The sequence below is a fragment of the Rana temporaria genome, chromosome 1, assembly GCF_905171775.1.
Source record: "Rana temporaria chromosome 1, aRanTem1.1, whole genome shotgun sequence".
Taxonomy (NCBI): Eukaryota; Metazoa; Chordata; class Amphibia; order Anura; family Ranidae; genus Rana; species Rana temporaria.
The window spans coordinates 666,619,793-666,633,895 of NC_053489.1; the positions used below are offsets into that span (position 1 = coordinate 666,619,793).

General features: G+C 44.8%; 1 protein-coding gene across 1 annotated transcript in view; it reads left to right on the forward strand.

Annotated features, from left to right (window-relative positions):
* Positions 1-237: 237 nt before the first annotated feature.
* Positions 238-14,103, forward strand: part of LOC120924585 — a 72,088-nt gene continuing 58,222 nt past the window's right edge. The window contains exon 1 of the mRNA XM_040335571.1: positions 238-383. Within this exon, the coding sequence (XP_040191505.1) occupies positions 320-383 (64 nt within the window). The 5' untranslated portion in view covers positions 238-319. The remainder of the gene's footprint in view (positions 384-14,103) is intronic.

Below are 14,103 nucleotides of genomic sequence, written 5' to 3' on the forward strand. Positions count from 1 at the left end.
CGTGTGTGTAAAGGCAGGCGTCCCAATACTTTTGACAATATAGTGTACTTTTCGCTGAAAATTAAGAATTGATAATCAGTTGTGCTAAAATTGTGCAACATAAAAAAATTGCAACAACTATCTGCATTTGCGTGTGCATTTTAGCATGTGTGCGAAAAAAATGTTCAGGCAGCTTAAGGGTTATGTATACGTGCAAAACTCAATGAGTCATATGTCATAAAGGAATGGGGGAGGCGTGGCATAGGGGAGGGTAGGCGTGGCGGGTCACTTGTATACAATTTGTTCACGTGCACTTTAGCGTGCCAGAGAGGACAGAGTTATGTTTGGAGAGATCTTTAATATGAAGACGTGGTTGCTGATAATCCTGCTGGTCATCATGTGCAGTAAGTACATTTGTAAAATAATTTTGATTACCGTAGTTTGTAAACTTTCCCAACTGGTGCAATCTTTTCTTATTGTAGCCTACTATATTTGTATGTGAGAGATCACATAACTGTACTATGCAGGTGGACAGAGTAGAAAATAGCTAGACAGATTGGGGTAAGGAGTTCCAGAGGACTGGAATGGCTCTGGAGAAATCCTGGAGCAGTACTGAAGGGAGGAGGTAACAAGGGAGCTACAGAGAAGGAGACAGGGTCAGGATAGGGGGTGGCCAGGAAGGGCAGCCACCCCAAGCGCAGCAGTAGGCAACCAGCGTGACAGGTTGTTGGGTAGTCTTTAGTCCCTGCTTACCCTGTGCCCTGACCTCCTACATTTGCCTTCCTGTGCATGAGCTGGCTTGCCTTTGACCTAATGTATCTTTGGATTCCTGCCTACCTGTTGTGACCTCAGCTTGTACTCAAACTCCACCTCTGCCTTGCATTCCTGTACCTCGCTTTCTGGCTGTGATCTGATCCCAGCCTTTACCCGGACTTCGCCTCTGCCTTGTGTTCCTGTACCTTGTTGTCCGGTTGTGATCTGACCTGGCTTGTATCCGGACTCCACCTCTGCCTTGCATTCCTGTACCTCGCTTTTTGGCTGTGATCTGATCCCAGCCTTTACCCGGACTTCGCCTCTGCCTTGCGTTCCTGTACCTTGTTGTCCAGTTGTGATCTGACCTGGCTTGTATCCGGACTCCACCTCTGCCTTGCATTCCTGTACCCCGCTTTCTGGCTGTGATCTGATCCCAGCCTTTACCCGGACTTCGCCTCTGCCTTGCGTTCCTGTACCTTGTTGTCCGGTTGTGATCTGACCTGGCTTGTATCCTGACTCCAACTTTGCCTTGCATTCCTGTACCTCGCTTTTTGGCTGTGATCTGATCCCAGCCTTTACCCGGACTTCGCCTCTGCCTTGCGTTCCTGTACCTTGTTGTCTGGTTGTGATCTGACCTGGCTTGTATCCTGACTCCACCTCTGCCTTGCATTCCTGTACCCCGCTTTCTGACTATGATCTAACCCCAGCCTTTACCCGGACTTCGCCTCTGCCTTGCGTTCCTGTACCTTGTTGTCCGGTTGTGATCTGACCTGGCTTGTATCCTGACTCCAACTTTGCCTTGCATTCCTGTACCTCGCTTTTTGGCTGTGATCTGATCCCAGCCTTTACCCGGACTTCGCCTCTGCCTTGCGTTCCTGTACCTTGTTGTCCGGTTGTGATCTGACCTGGCTTGTATCCTGACTCCAACTTTGCCTTGCATTCCTGTACCTCGCTTTTTGGCTGTGATCTGATCCCAGCCTTTACCCGGACTTCGCCTCTGCCTTGCGTTCCTGTACCTTGTTGTCTGGTTGTGATCTGACCTGGCTTGTATCCTGACTCCACCTCTGCCTTGCATTCCTGTACCCCGCTTTCTGACTGTGATCTAACCCCAGCTTGTATTCTGACTCCGCCTCTGCTTTATGTTACTGTACCTCGTTGACCGGCTGTGATCTGACTCCAACTCTGCCTTGCATTCTTGCACCCTGCTTTCTGGCTGTAATCTGACCCCGGCTTGTACAGCTTGTACTCTGACTTTGCCTACCTCGCTGCCTGGCTGTGAACTGACCCTGACTTGTATCCTGACTCTGCCTCTTCTTTATGTTACTGTAGTTCTTTGTCTGGCTGTAATCCGACCCTGGCTTGTATCCTGACTCTGCCTCTGCCTTGCATCCCTGTGCTTCTCTTTCTGGCTGTATTACGACCCTGGCTTGTACCCTGACTTTGCCTCTGCCTTGCGTTCCTGTACCTCGCTACCAGGCTGTTAACTGATCCCGGCTTGTACCCTGACTTCGCCTCTGCCTTGCTGTCCTGGCTATGCTCATATCTTCTGATTAAGTGTCCAGCCTCTGGTCCTTGTCTGGTCATTCACAGTCATCTGTATCCTTCAACCAACAGCTGGCACTGCCAGCTGGCAGCTGTGTCCTCACATCTCCTGTCACCATTACCAGGGGTGTTGGACCATTACCAGGGGTGTTGGACAAGAGGGGCAAGAGAAGCCCCCTCTACAGCTCAATCTCCAAGTATGTGAGACACACTCTGCTCCAACATGCCCACTCTCCACCCCATCCACCCACAGCTGACACACCATGCATGTGCAACTACCCTCTAGCTACTAGAAAATAAGCACGCCACACATGTGCAGTGCACACACACCATGCCCACCTTGGGCAGCCAGGGAAAGGGGGTAGACATTATATGTATTAGCTGTGGGGTAGGGGGACACAGTTCCTAATCTCTGTCCAAGGCACTGAATGAATCTGTTCCAGTACAGGAGGTCTTGGGAGGGGTGAGGAGGGTGGTTTGGACGATGAGTGAGGATGAGGTTGGTGATAAGGGCAGAGTTGTGCATAACTTTGTAGGTTGTTGCTAGTGTCTGTAGATAATTTAGAAGTCTTATTTAAAAAGGGTCTCATTATGTAATCAATACATATAGAATTGAATGTAATATTCTTTATACATATGCTATAGGAACATGTCCAGGCATGTTCTAGGCTGCCCTCCAGAAACCAGAGTGCAAGTCATCTATGTTGGTACAATGCCAGCGGCCATCTTCGGAAGCATTTTCTGGCACTTTTTGTTTACAAGTTTAAATCAGTATTTTTTGCTAGAAAATTACTTAATTACTTATAATCCACAAACATTATATATATATACCGTGTTTCCCTGAAAATAAGACTGTCTTATATTTATATTTCCTCAAGAAGACACACTGGCCTGGATTCAGAAAGAAGATACAACGGCGTATCTCCTGATACGCCATCGTATCTCTGAGTTCCGTTCGGTCGTATCTATGCGCCTGATTCATAGAATCAGTTACGCATAGATATCCCTAAGATCTGACAGGTGTAAGTGACTTACATCGTCGGATCTTAGGCTGCAATCTCACGCTGGCCGCTAGGTGGCGCTTCCGTTTGTATACGCGAGGAATATGCAAATGAGGAGTTACACCGATTCAGAAATGAAAACGACCGTCCGGCGCTTTTTTTTTACGTTGTTTGCGTTCGGCTTTTTCCGGCGTATAGTTACCCCGGCTATATGCGGCGTATCCTATGTTAAGTATGGCCGTCGTTCCCGGGGCTATAATAAATATCCCCAAAAATATATAAAAAAGGGAAAGTTTTCCTCAGTTTAAGCCGATACGTATTCTTCTACATATTTTTGGTAAAAAAAAAAATCGCAATAAATGTTTATTAAATGGTTTGTGCAAAAGTTATAGGGGTAGATTCAGAAAGAAGTTACGCTGGTGTATCTATTGATACAATATATAAACAGAGAATCAATCAAATAAAACCAGTAAATAATGGTTATATAATGATAAAACAGCGCTATGCATAAATAAAAACATATAGATATAAGATGTTGGAAAAGAGTCCATAGATCAGTTAATCAGGTAAAGTTCAAGATAATAAGGGAAATGTTTTCCAGGAATGGTAGTACACCCTCCACCGATTTCCAATCTTCACCAAAACGTGAGACACACTTCCCCTCTGGGGTTTACACTCACCAGAAGATCAATAAAGAAAAGCCTTGAAATATATCATCCTGATCGGACCTCCAACCGCATTCCAGAAGCAGCAAGGGATTTTTTTAAAAACTCCAACCAGGGGTTCATAGAAAAAACAAATGGCACCAAATAGTGTAATATCGCTTTAATAAATAAAATCCCGTATAATAACACACCCCTCTTCCTATCTACGTACAATGAGTAAACTTGTAAATGAGCATAAGAATAAAGAGTCAACTTCACCGCTCTCCTCCACACACAGGGGGTCGCGCTTGTGCTGGATGCACGCTGCTGAGGACACCTGGTCTGATAGGGATGGTACAGCGGTGGAACGCACTCTTCACAACTTCCTGGATACGCCGTCGTAGCCACGCTCTGACGCGTTTCGTCACATCCGGACTTCAACAGAGGGCGTGGCTACTCGGCGTAGATTACGTATCTATGTAGTTCCCGATCGACGGCTATTGGATAAGGCGCGCACACACCTCCGTTCCCATTGGTGTATCAAGGGACGGAAGATGGAGCAGACGTCAGCCGAGTCAAAATATTGGGGAAACAACAATAGACACGTAACGCTTAATAGAGGACCCTGCACGTACGATCGCAACAATGCTGCAACGTAATTAAAAGTACATGACACTAGACCACAAATTCGACAACTAAGCAAACTAGCAGGCATTCATATACAAAAGGTCATAATAAAAATAACAATTCGATATCTTTAAATTACAGATAGTCCGCACATGCTTTAACCCATGAGTGACGAGAAGAAGGCTCATCAAAGTTGTAGATGGTAGGTCAGGAAATCGGAGACATAACATCGATTCCATTAACCCTTCAGTTGCCATTCACTATTGAATTTGGTCACTATGTGCACATTCACTCTTGCAGGTCAAGACATGGTCCTAGCATATAGGACTGTGTGTTAAAATACAGCAGATGCAAAAATGCATAAAACCAAATATATATAAAACACACTGGTAAGTAATTCTATATATAAAGGAAGAGGAAAAAGGAATAAATATGTATATATGTATAGAGAGGATAAAAACCTCAAAAAGTCTTAACATTGCAATCGACATTAATGCAATATAAAATTGATATGGAATATCAATATTAGAAAAAGTTTAAAATTTAATTTTAAAATTTCAAAATGTCTAAAAACATAAGGTTGGAGAAACAACTGAGCAGAGGAGTAAGAATACAAATCAAACTAAAATAAAATAAAGATCCCAGAGAGGATATGTCCCATAATGTTTCGATAATAATTAAATATAACGAAATATGTATATACCGACTCCGAGTGAACATAGATATATGTATATATATATGAGTATTTTGTATAGGCCCCACAGGGGAGTAGGGACCATTTTAGGGACAATAATAGGCATAAATATATCTAGGAGACAATAAAAGGTACTAATAATCGCTAATAAAACAATTGATGTCTAACTCGACATTTAACCCTTTCGGCACCAATGTATCAACAGAAAAGATCCACTCAGTTTCAAGTTTTGACAGCTCCCTTACACGATTCGAACCCCTCCAGGAAGGTTTTAGGTGACGAACTCCCCAAAATTTCAAACCTGCTGGATTCTTGTCATGGAAGATTTTAAAGTGCAAGGAAACGTTATGGTCCTTATAACCCGATTTAATGTTAGCTATATGTTCCCCTATCCTGACTTTCAATTCCCTCTTTGTGCGGCCTACATACATAAGCTTGCATGGACATTCTAAGACATACACTACATAAGCAGTGTTGCACGTGATGAATTCCTTAATGGGGAATGTCATATTGTTAGATGTGGAAGTGATATTTTCAATAGCTCTCATCGGTCTGTCAACTTCCCTGCAAGGTAAACATTTTCGACATGCAAAAAAAACGTCTTTGTCCCAAAAAGTGGGGGGTTTCTTAGGGGGGTCTAGTACCTTCTTTACGATCCGGTCTCCAAAGCATTGTGCTTTTTTGTAGATGAAGTTCGGTTTAATAGGAATGACCGTTCTCAAAATCTTGTCCAGGAAAAGCACATGCCAATGTGATGAAAAAATTGTTTCCACTTCTTTGTACTGAGAGTGGTAGCCAGACACAAAGCTCCACTCGTGAGTGTTCACATTGGTAGTAAATGGTTTTATTCGAAGGCACTCAATTCTAGGTATCAGTGCAAGATCTTCAATGGTTTTAGAAAGTTGATTTTCTTGATATCCCTTTTCTAAAAATTTCTCTTTTAGTAAACAGGCCTGGGAAACGAAATCTTCATCGTTGGTGCAATTGCGCCGCACTCTGGTAAATTGTCCTTTCGGGATATTTCGTAGCCAACTGGGGTGGTGCCCACTGAAAGTGGGTAGATAACTGTTTGAGTCCGTGGGTTTGAAATATACCTTAGTCCCCAGTTTGTCACCACTACGATAGATATTTACATCTAGAAAATGGATACTATTCTGATTATACTCGCTTGTCAGATTAATATTGCACTTATTGTCATTGAGTTCCTTTAAAAAAGCCTCAAGTGATAAAATGGGTCCAGCCCAGATAAAAAACAAGTCATCAATATATCTTCGGTATAAAATCAAATGATCACGTTTAATCATAAAAATCGTCTTATCTTCCCATTCTGCCATGAATAAGTTCGCTACACTGGGCGCAAACTTAGCTCCAATCATTTTATTAGCGATTATTAGTACCTTTTATTGTCTCCTAGATATATTTATGCCTATTATTGTCCCTAAAATGGTCCCTACTCCCCTGTGGGGCCTATACAAAATACTCATATATATATACATGAGTTCACTCGGTATATACATATTTCGTTATATTTAATTATTATCGAAACATTATGGGACATATCCTCTCTGGGATCTTTATTTTATTTTAGTTTGATTTGTATTCTTACTCCTCTGCTCAGTTGTTTCTCCAACCTTATGTTTTTAGACATTTTGAAATTTTAAAATTAAATTTTAAACTTTTTCTAATATTGATATTCCATATCAATTTTATATTGCATTAATGTCGATTGCAATGTTAAGACTTTTTGAGGTTTTTATCCTCTCTATACATATATACATATTTATTCCTTTTTCCTCTTCCTTTATATATAGAATTACTTACCAGTGTGTTTTATATATATTTGGTTTTATGCATTTTTGCATCTGCTGTATTTTAACACACAGTCCTATATGCTAGGACCATGTCTTGACCTGCAAGAGTGAATGTGCACATAGTGACCAAATTCAATAGTGAATGGCAACTGAAGGGTTAATGGAATCGATGTTATGTCTCCGATTTCCTGACCTACCATCTACAACTTTGATGAGCCTTCTTCTCGTCACTCATGGGTTAAAGCATGTGCGGACTATCTGTAATTTAAAGATATCGAATTGTTATTTTTATTATGACCTTTTGTATATGAATGCCTGCTAGTTTGCTTAGTTGTCGAATTTGTGGTCTAGTGTCATGTACTTTTAATTACGTTGCAGCATTGTTGCGATCGTACGTGCAGGGTCCTCTAAGCGTTACGTGTCTATTGTTGTTTCCCCAATATTTTGACTCGGCTGATGTCTGCTCCATCTTCCGTCCCTTGATACACCAATGGGAACGGAGGTGTGTGCGCGCCTTATCCAATAGCCGTCGATCGGGAACTACATAGATACGTAATCTACGCCGAGTAGCCACGCCCTCTGTTGAAGTCCGGATGTGACGAAACGCGTCAGGGCGTGGCTACGACGGCGTATCCAGGAAGTTGTGAAGAGTGCGTTCCACCGCTGTACCATCCCTATCAGACCAGGTGTCCTCAGCAGCGTGCATCCAGCACAAGCGCGACGCCCTGTGTGTGGAGGAGAGCGGTGAAGTTGACTCTTTATTCTTATGCTCATTTACAAGTTTACTCATTGTACGTAGATAGGAAGAGGGGTGTGTTATTATACGGGATTTTATTTATTAAAGCGATATTACACTATTTGGTGCCATTTGTTTTTTCTATGAACCCCTGGTTGGAGTTTTTAAAAAAATCCCTTGCTGCTTCTGGAATGAGGTTGGAAGTCCGATCAGGATGATTTATTTCAAGGCTCTTTTGTATTGATCTTCTGGTGAGTGTAAACCCCAGAGGGGAAGTGTGTCTCACGTTTTGGTGAAGATTGGAAATCGGTGGAGGGTGTACTACCATTCCTGGAAAACATTTCCCTTATTATCTTGAACTCTACCTGATTCACTGATCTATGGACTCTTTTCCAACATCTTATATCTATATGTTTTTATTTATGCATAGCGCTGTTTTATCATTATATAACCATTATTTACTGGTTTTATTTGATTGATTCTCTGTTTATACTTTTAATAGATGTGCTTTATCTATTTTAAATAGCTGCTGCAATATATATATATCACCTTCCGGGTTTTAACAGAGATTTGATTTATTTCTGTTAATTTTATATATATACTATTTTAGACTTAGTCCATTTCCTGTCCATCTTATATTAAAGTCCTTTTCTTGGCGCCGGGAAGTGCACTGTGTAGGTCCCCTTTGAGCGTTTTTTTTTTGTGCACTCTTTTTTAAGTATCTATTGATACGCCGCGTAACTTCTAGGATGCTCCGGCATATTTTTTTTCTGTATTCAGGAATTTGGCTAAGATCCGACTGGCGTAAGTCTCTTACACCGTCGTATCTTAGTTGCATATTTACGCTGGCCGCTAGGTGGCGCTTCCATCGATTTGCGCAAGGAATATGCAAATTAGGTAGATACGCCGATTCAGAAACATATGGCTTTTTCCGGCGTAAAGTTACCCCTGCTATATGAGGCGTATCCTATGTTAAGTATGGACGTCGGGCCAGCGTCAAATTTTCCGTCGATTACATCGTTTGCGTAAGTCATTCGCGAATAGGGCTGTGCGGAATTTACATTCACGTCGAAAGCATTGGCTTTTTGCGGGTTAATTTGGAGCATGCACACTGGGTTACGTTCACGGACGGCGCATGCGCCGTTAGTCAAAAACGTCAATTACGTGGGGTCAGCCCTCATTACCATACAACACTCCCACTACATGGATAATTTGAATTCCGCAGGCTTACGCCGGACCACATACGCCAATACAGAACCTGCCTCACTAAGTTACGGCAGCGTAGCGTATCTGAGATACGCTACGTCCGCACAAAGTTACGGCGGGCTATCTGAATCTAGCTTATCACCCCAGTAGCTGCTTTGTTGCCCCCCCATGCCATGAAACAAAAATGGTGAACACCTACAGGGCAACGTGCTCTATATGTGTTGTAACATCCTATATACTATATAGCAAGGGTAATGAATTAAAATTCACTGAGGTAAAGTCAGCAAAATTTTCTTCCAGCAGAGGTCCGAACATCATGTCGTTACCCGTGCCGCCTTTTCGCATGTGCCAAACCGCATGTTGCTGCCGCACTATTTTGGAAAAGACGTCAAAGACGTCTTTCTCCGTGTTTTTTGCGGGTATTGCAGCCCATTTTTGGGCTGACCCACTCATGACATGTGCACCTAATGCACATGTACAGATCTGAACCCATTCTTAAATCAGCATCCTCAGTCCCCAGTGCACATCAGAGTCCTCTCCCTCTTGAGGAGTGTCTTCAGGTCCTCCTTTATATCACCCCCCTCCACAGTAACGTTCTCACACTTCCTTGATACCAACCCCCCGCCAGTCCTTTGCCCCAATTTACATTATCCCCCCACATTACTATCTTTTGCCCCCTTCACATTACTGTCCTCATTGCCCCCACACATCACAGTCCTCAGCCTCCCCCACTGTAATGTCCACATCTTTATTATAGAGCAGCTCCACTACCACAAACACATTTTGTCAGGCTATAAAACTGGTGTTCTTCACAAATTCCCACCACAACATCCCATAGAAAGGGTAGACACATTTATTTACACATTGGCAGCAAGGTACACTTTCCAAATAAACAGCAAAAGCAATTTGATTCAAAATTGTAACTGCAAATTGTTGTGTTTTTTTTTTTTTGTAGTAAATTTCCAATGAACTAGTAGGCCCCGTACACACGTCCAAGGAACTCGACGTGCCAAACACATCGAGTTCCTCATCGAGTTCAGTGTGGAAGCCGCCGAGATCTCGGCGGGCCGACTTTCCTCATTGAACAACGAGGAAATAGAGAACATGTTCTCTTTTCGGCCCGACGAGTTCCTCGTCGGCTTCCTCGCTGAAAAGTGTACACACGACCGAGTTCCTCAGCAGAATCCAGCTCCGACCGAGTTTCTGGCTGAATTCTGCCGAGAAACTTGGTCGTGTGTACAGGGCCGTAGAGATGATGTACAGTACATTCCATCAGATGGTAGCAACTATAATTCAATACAGTTTCCCCCCCCCCCCCACTGTAATGTCCACATCTCTCCCATACATCACAGTCTGCTCAGCCCACCACATGACAGCCCTCAACAACTCCACTTTAACCACTAGAGTACCGGGCCATCGTCAAATGACGGCTCCACGGTGACTCTGAAAACTCAACAGGACGTCTATTGACGTCCTGTATTCCTCCGGCCACTGGGGGGCGCGCGCGTCCCCGAGATGCCGATGCGCGTGCCTGGCGGTCGCGATGTCCGCCAGGTACCAGCGATCGGTAACGTAAGAGCAGTGACGTGGAGCTCTGTGTGTAAACACAGAGCTCCACGTCCTGTCAGGGGACAGAGGAGACCGATCTGTGTCTCTTGTACATAGGGACACAGATCAGTCACCTCCCCCAGTCACCCCCCCCCTTCCCCCACAGTTAGAACACAATACAGGTATACATATTAACCCCTCCCTCACCCCCTAGTGTTAACCCCTTGAATGCCAGTCACATTTATACAGTAATTAGTGCATATTTATCGCATTAATCGCTGTATAAATGTGAATGGCGCCAAAAACGTGTCAAAAGTGTCCGATGTGTTCGCCACAATGTCACGGTGACAGTAAAAAAATCGCAAATCGCCGCCAATACTAGTAAAAAAATGTATAAAATAAAAATGCCATAAATCTATCACCTATTTTGTAAACGCTCTAACTTTTGCGCAAACCAATCAATATATGATCATTGCGATTTTTTTTACCAAAAATATGTAGTAGAATACCTATCGGCCTAAACTGAGGAAAAGTTTTAAAAAAAAAAATTGTGATATTTATTAAATAAAAAAGTAAAAAATAGTGTTTTTTTTTAAATTGTCACTCTTCTTTTGTTTATAGCGCAAAAAATAAAAACCGCAGAGGTGATCAAATACCACCAAAAGAAAGCTCTATTTGTGGGAACAAAATGATAAAAAAATTGTTTGGGTACAGTGTAGCACGACCGCGCAATTATCATTCAAAGTGCGACAGTGCTGAAAGCTGAAAATTGGCTTGGGCAGGAAGGTGCGTAAGTGCTCGGTATGGAAGTGGTTAATGTCCTCAGCGAGTAAGCTTTTTCCGCTTTCCAAACTAGTGTCCTCACTCTCTGTAACTCAGAGGCGTAAATAGAACCATCTGGGCCCCCTATGCAGGAAACCATAAAGGGCCCCCCCTGATATCTGGTCCCGTGGCCCTTTCCACTGATAATGATGGAGGCTTGGGCTAGTGGTGGTGCATCTATAAGGGCGCACAGTCGCCACCCCCCTCTATCACCAATAGATAGATTCATGCATTGGATGAATCTATCAATGGCCGCCGCTGACACCCCCTATTCTTGGTGCTCGCAGTTCCCCCAGCAGGGTTAGAAAAGCGAATGAATATAAGGGAGCATGGAGGAAACCGCTGCTGTCACCCACTGCCTCACTGAAACAGGGTAAGTGGCGGGCAGATGGCGGGTGGGCACAGTGGGAGCATTTGATGGGCACAGTGGGAGCATTTGATGGGCACAATAGGAACATTTGATAGGCACAATGGGAGCGTTTGATGGGGCAAGGTGGGAGCGTTTGATGGGCACAGTGAGGCCCCGTACACACGACCGAGTTTCTCGGCAGAATTCAGCCAGAAACTCGGTCGGAGCTGGATTCTGCCGAGAAACTCGGTCGTGTGTACACTTTTCAGCGAGGAACTCGTCGGGCCGAAAAGAGAACATGTTCTCTATTTCCTCGTTGTTCAATGAGGAAAGTCGGCCCGCCGAGATCTCGGTGGCTTCCACACTGAACTCGACGAGGAACTCGATGTGTTTGGAACGTCGAGTTCCTCGGACGTGTGTACGGGGCCTGAGGCTGCAATTGATGTTTTTTTTTTTCAGTTAGTTTGCGCCGCCCCCAAAAAAATTTGATCACCAGCCACCGATGACTTGGGCAGTGGAGTTATGCCACTGATCAGCAAGCAGGCCTATTCGCCTGTGCTATGCATACACATAGGCTGACAGAGCATGCTGGGGCTTGTAGTGCACCATACCAGGGAAATCCCAGCAGGCTGCTGTGTTGGTAGAGGGGTACTGGAGGTGACATAAAACTCTCTCCTCATGACTGACCCACCTGTGTGCTGCTTTCTTTTCAATCACTGAAAAGTTTGAAGGAAGAAAGGCTGTCCTGCAGAGCTGTGGATCCCCTGTTGTGGAGGGTTGTAAACTTGCATCATCCATGGGGTACAACTACATACATGCTGATCTTTCATCCACTATCTATCTAGCTGCTGGACTTTAAAGGGTCACTAAAGGAATTTTTTTTTTTTAGCTAAATAACTTCCTTTACCTTACTGCAGTACTGGTTTCATGTCCTCATTGTTCGTTTTTGCTTTGAAGTTGCTGTAATTCTGCTGTGATCTCCACACTTCCTGGTTGCCTGTTTCCTTATAACCATCATACTGGGAGCTTTTCACGGTGGTCTAAGCTGTCATTACAGTGGGCCAGATTCATGAAGCACTTACACCGTTTTTTTGGTAGATGCACGGCGTAAGTGCAGATTTGCGCCGGCGGATCGCTGCGCCTTACCCAGAGAACCAGATTACGCCTCCAAATAGACTTCATCGCCTCGGTGTAACCTTTCCACGCCGGCGCGGCGTTGGCGCAGATTTACGCTGGTCGGATCTGGCGCGGCCATGGTTTTTGTGTTTTAAATATGCAAATGAGGTTTTTGGGCCGATTCATCAACTTAAGCTTGACCGGCGCAGGCTACTCCCGGTGAGCGGAGCTGAAATTTCCGGTGCAAAGTTACACCTCATAAAAGCAGGGGTAACTTTGCACCAAACTTGCAGAGGTCAGCTGGAGAGCAGCTAAAGCAGCAGCGTTACAAACGAACTGAGCAACAACACTTGCTGGACAACACATAGAGGCGGTCCCCATGTTGGGAGAGGCCCTCAATAATTACAGCCCTCTCCTCTGGGCTGAAATTGGTCATCCGCCCACCTGAGGATTCCTCATCAGCCATAACTGCCCCACCACAATGCAAACCACCTAGCTTAGAAAAAAAAAAGCTTCAGTACATTTGCACCTGCAGGGCGGAAGTCTGGGCTGATTCATGGACTGGGCTTTGGTAGTGGGTCGGCGTAGCTCAGGGATCACGCCGGGGCGCAGTTCTGAGCATGTGCAGATTGGGGCATTTACCCCTGGATGTCACTGAGCATGTGCGGTCTAAGATGCGCCCCGGCGTGACCCCTGCGCCACGGTTGGCACTTCATTAGCATAGGGTGACTCCCAGTTGGCCTTACCCCGCCTTACGCCGTCTAAAATCCGCCCCGCTGGGGCATCGTAGACAAAAAAAGTTTCTTGAATCACCTAACTGCCTCTCCGCGCTGGACCGGTGTAGTCTAAAAATGATGCACCACGCCGGTGCAAATCTGCACCATTGTACATGAATCTGGCCCAGTGGGCCAGATTCAGGAACATCAGCGGATCTTTGGTCCGGCGCAGTGCATCTTTTTTACACTGCGCCGGAGCAGCGCAGAGAGGCATGCTAGTGATTCAGGAAACTTTTTTCCTGTCTCTTGCCCCGGCGTGGCGGATTTTACACGGCGTAAGGCGGCGTAGCGCGGCGTAAGGCGGGGTAGAATAAAATGGGTGGCTCCCTATGCTAATGAAGCGGGGAGCGTGGCGCAGGGGTCACGGCGGGGCGCATCTTAGACCGCACATGCTCAGTGACATCCAGGGGTAAATGCCCCAATCTGCACATGCTCAGAACTGCGCCCCGGCGTGATCCCTGAGCTACGCCGACCCACTACCAAAGCCCAGTCCATGAAT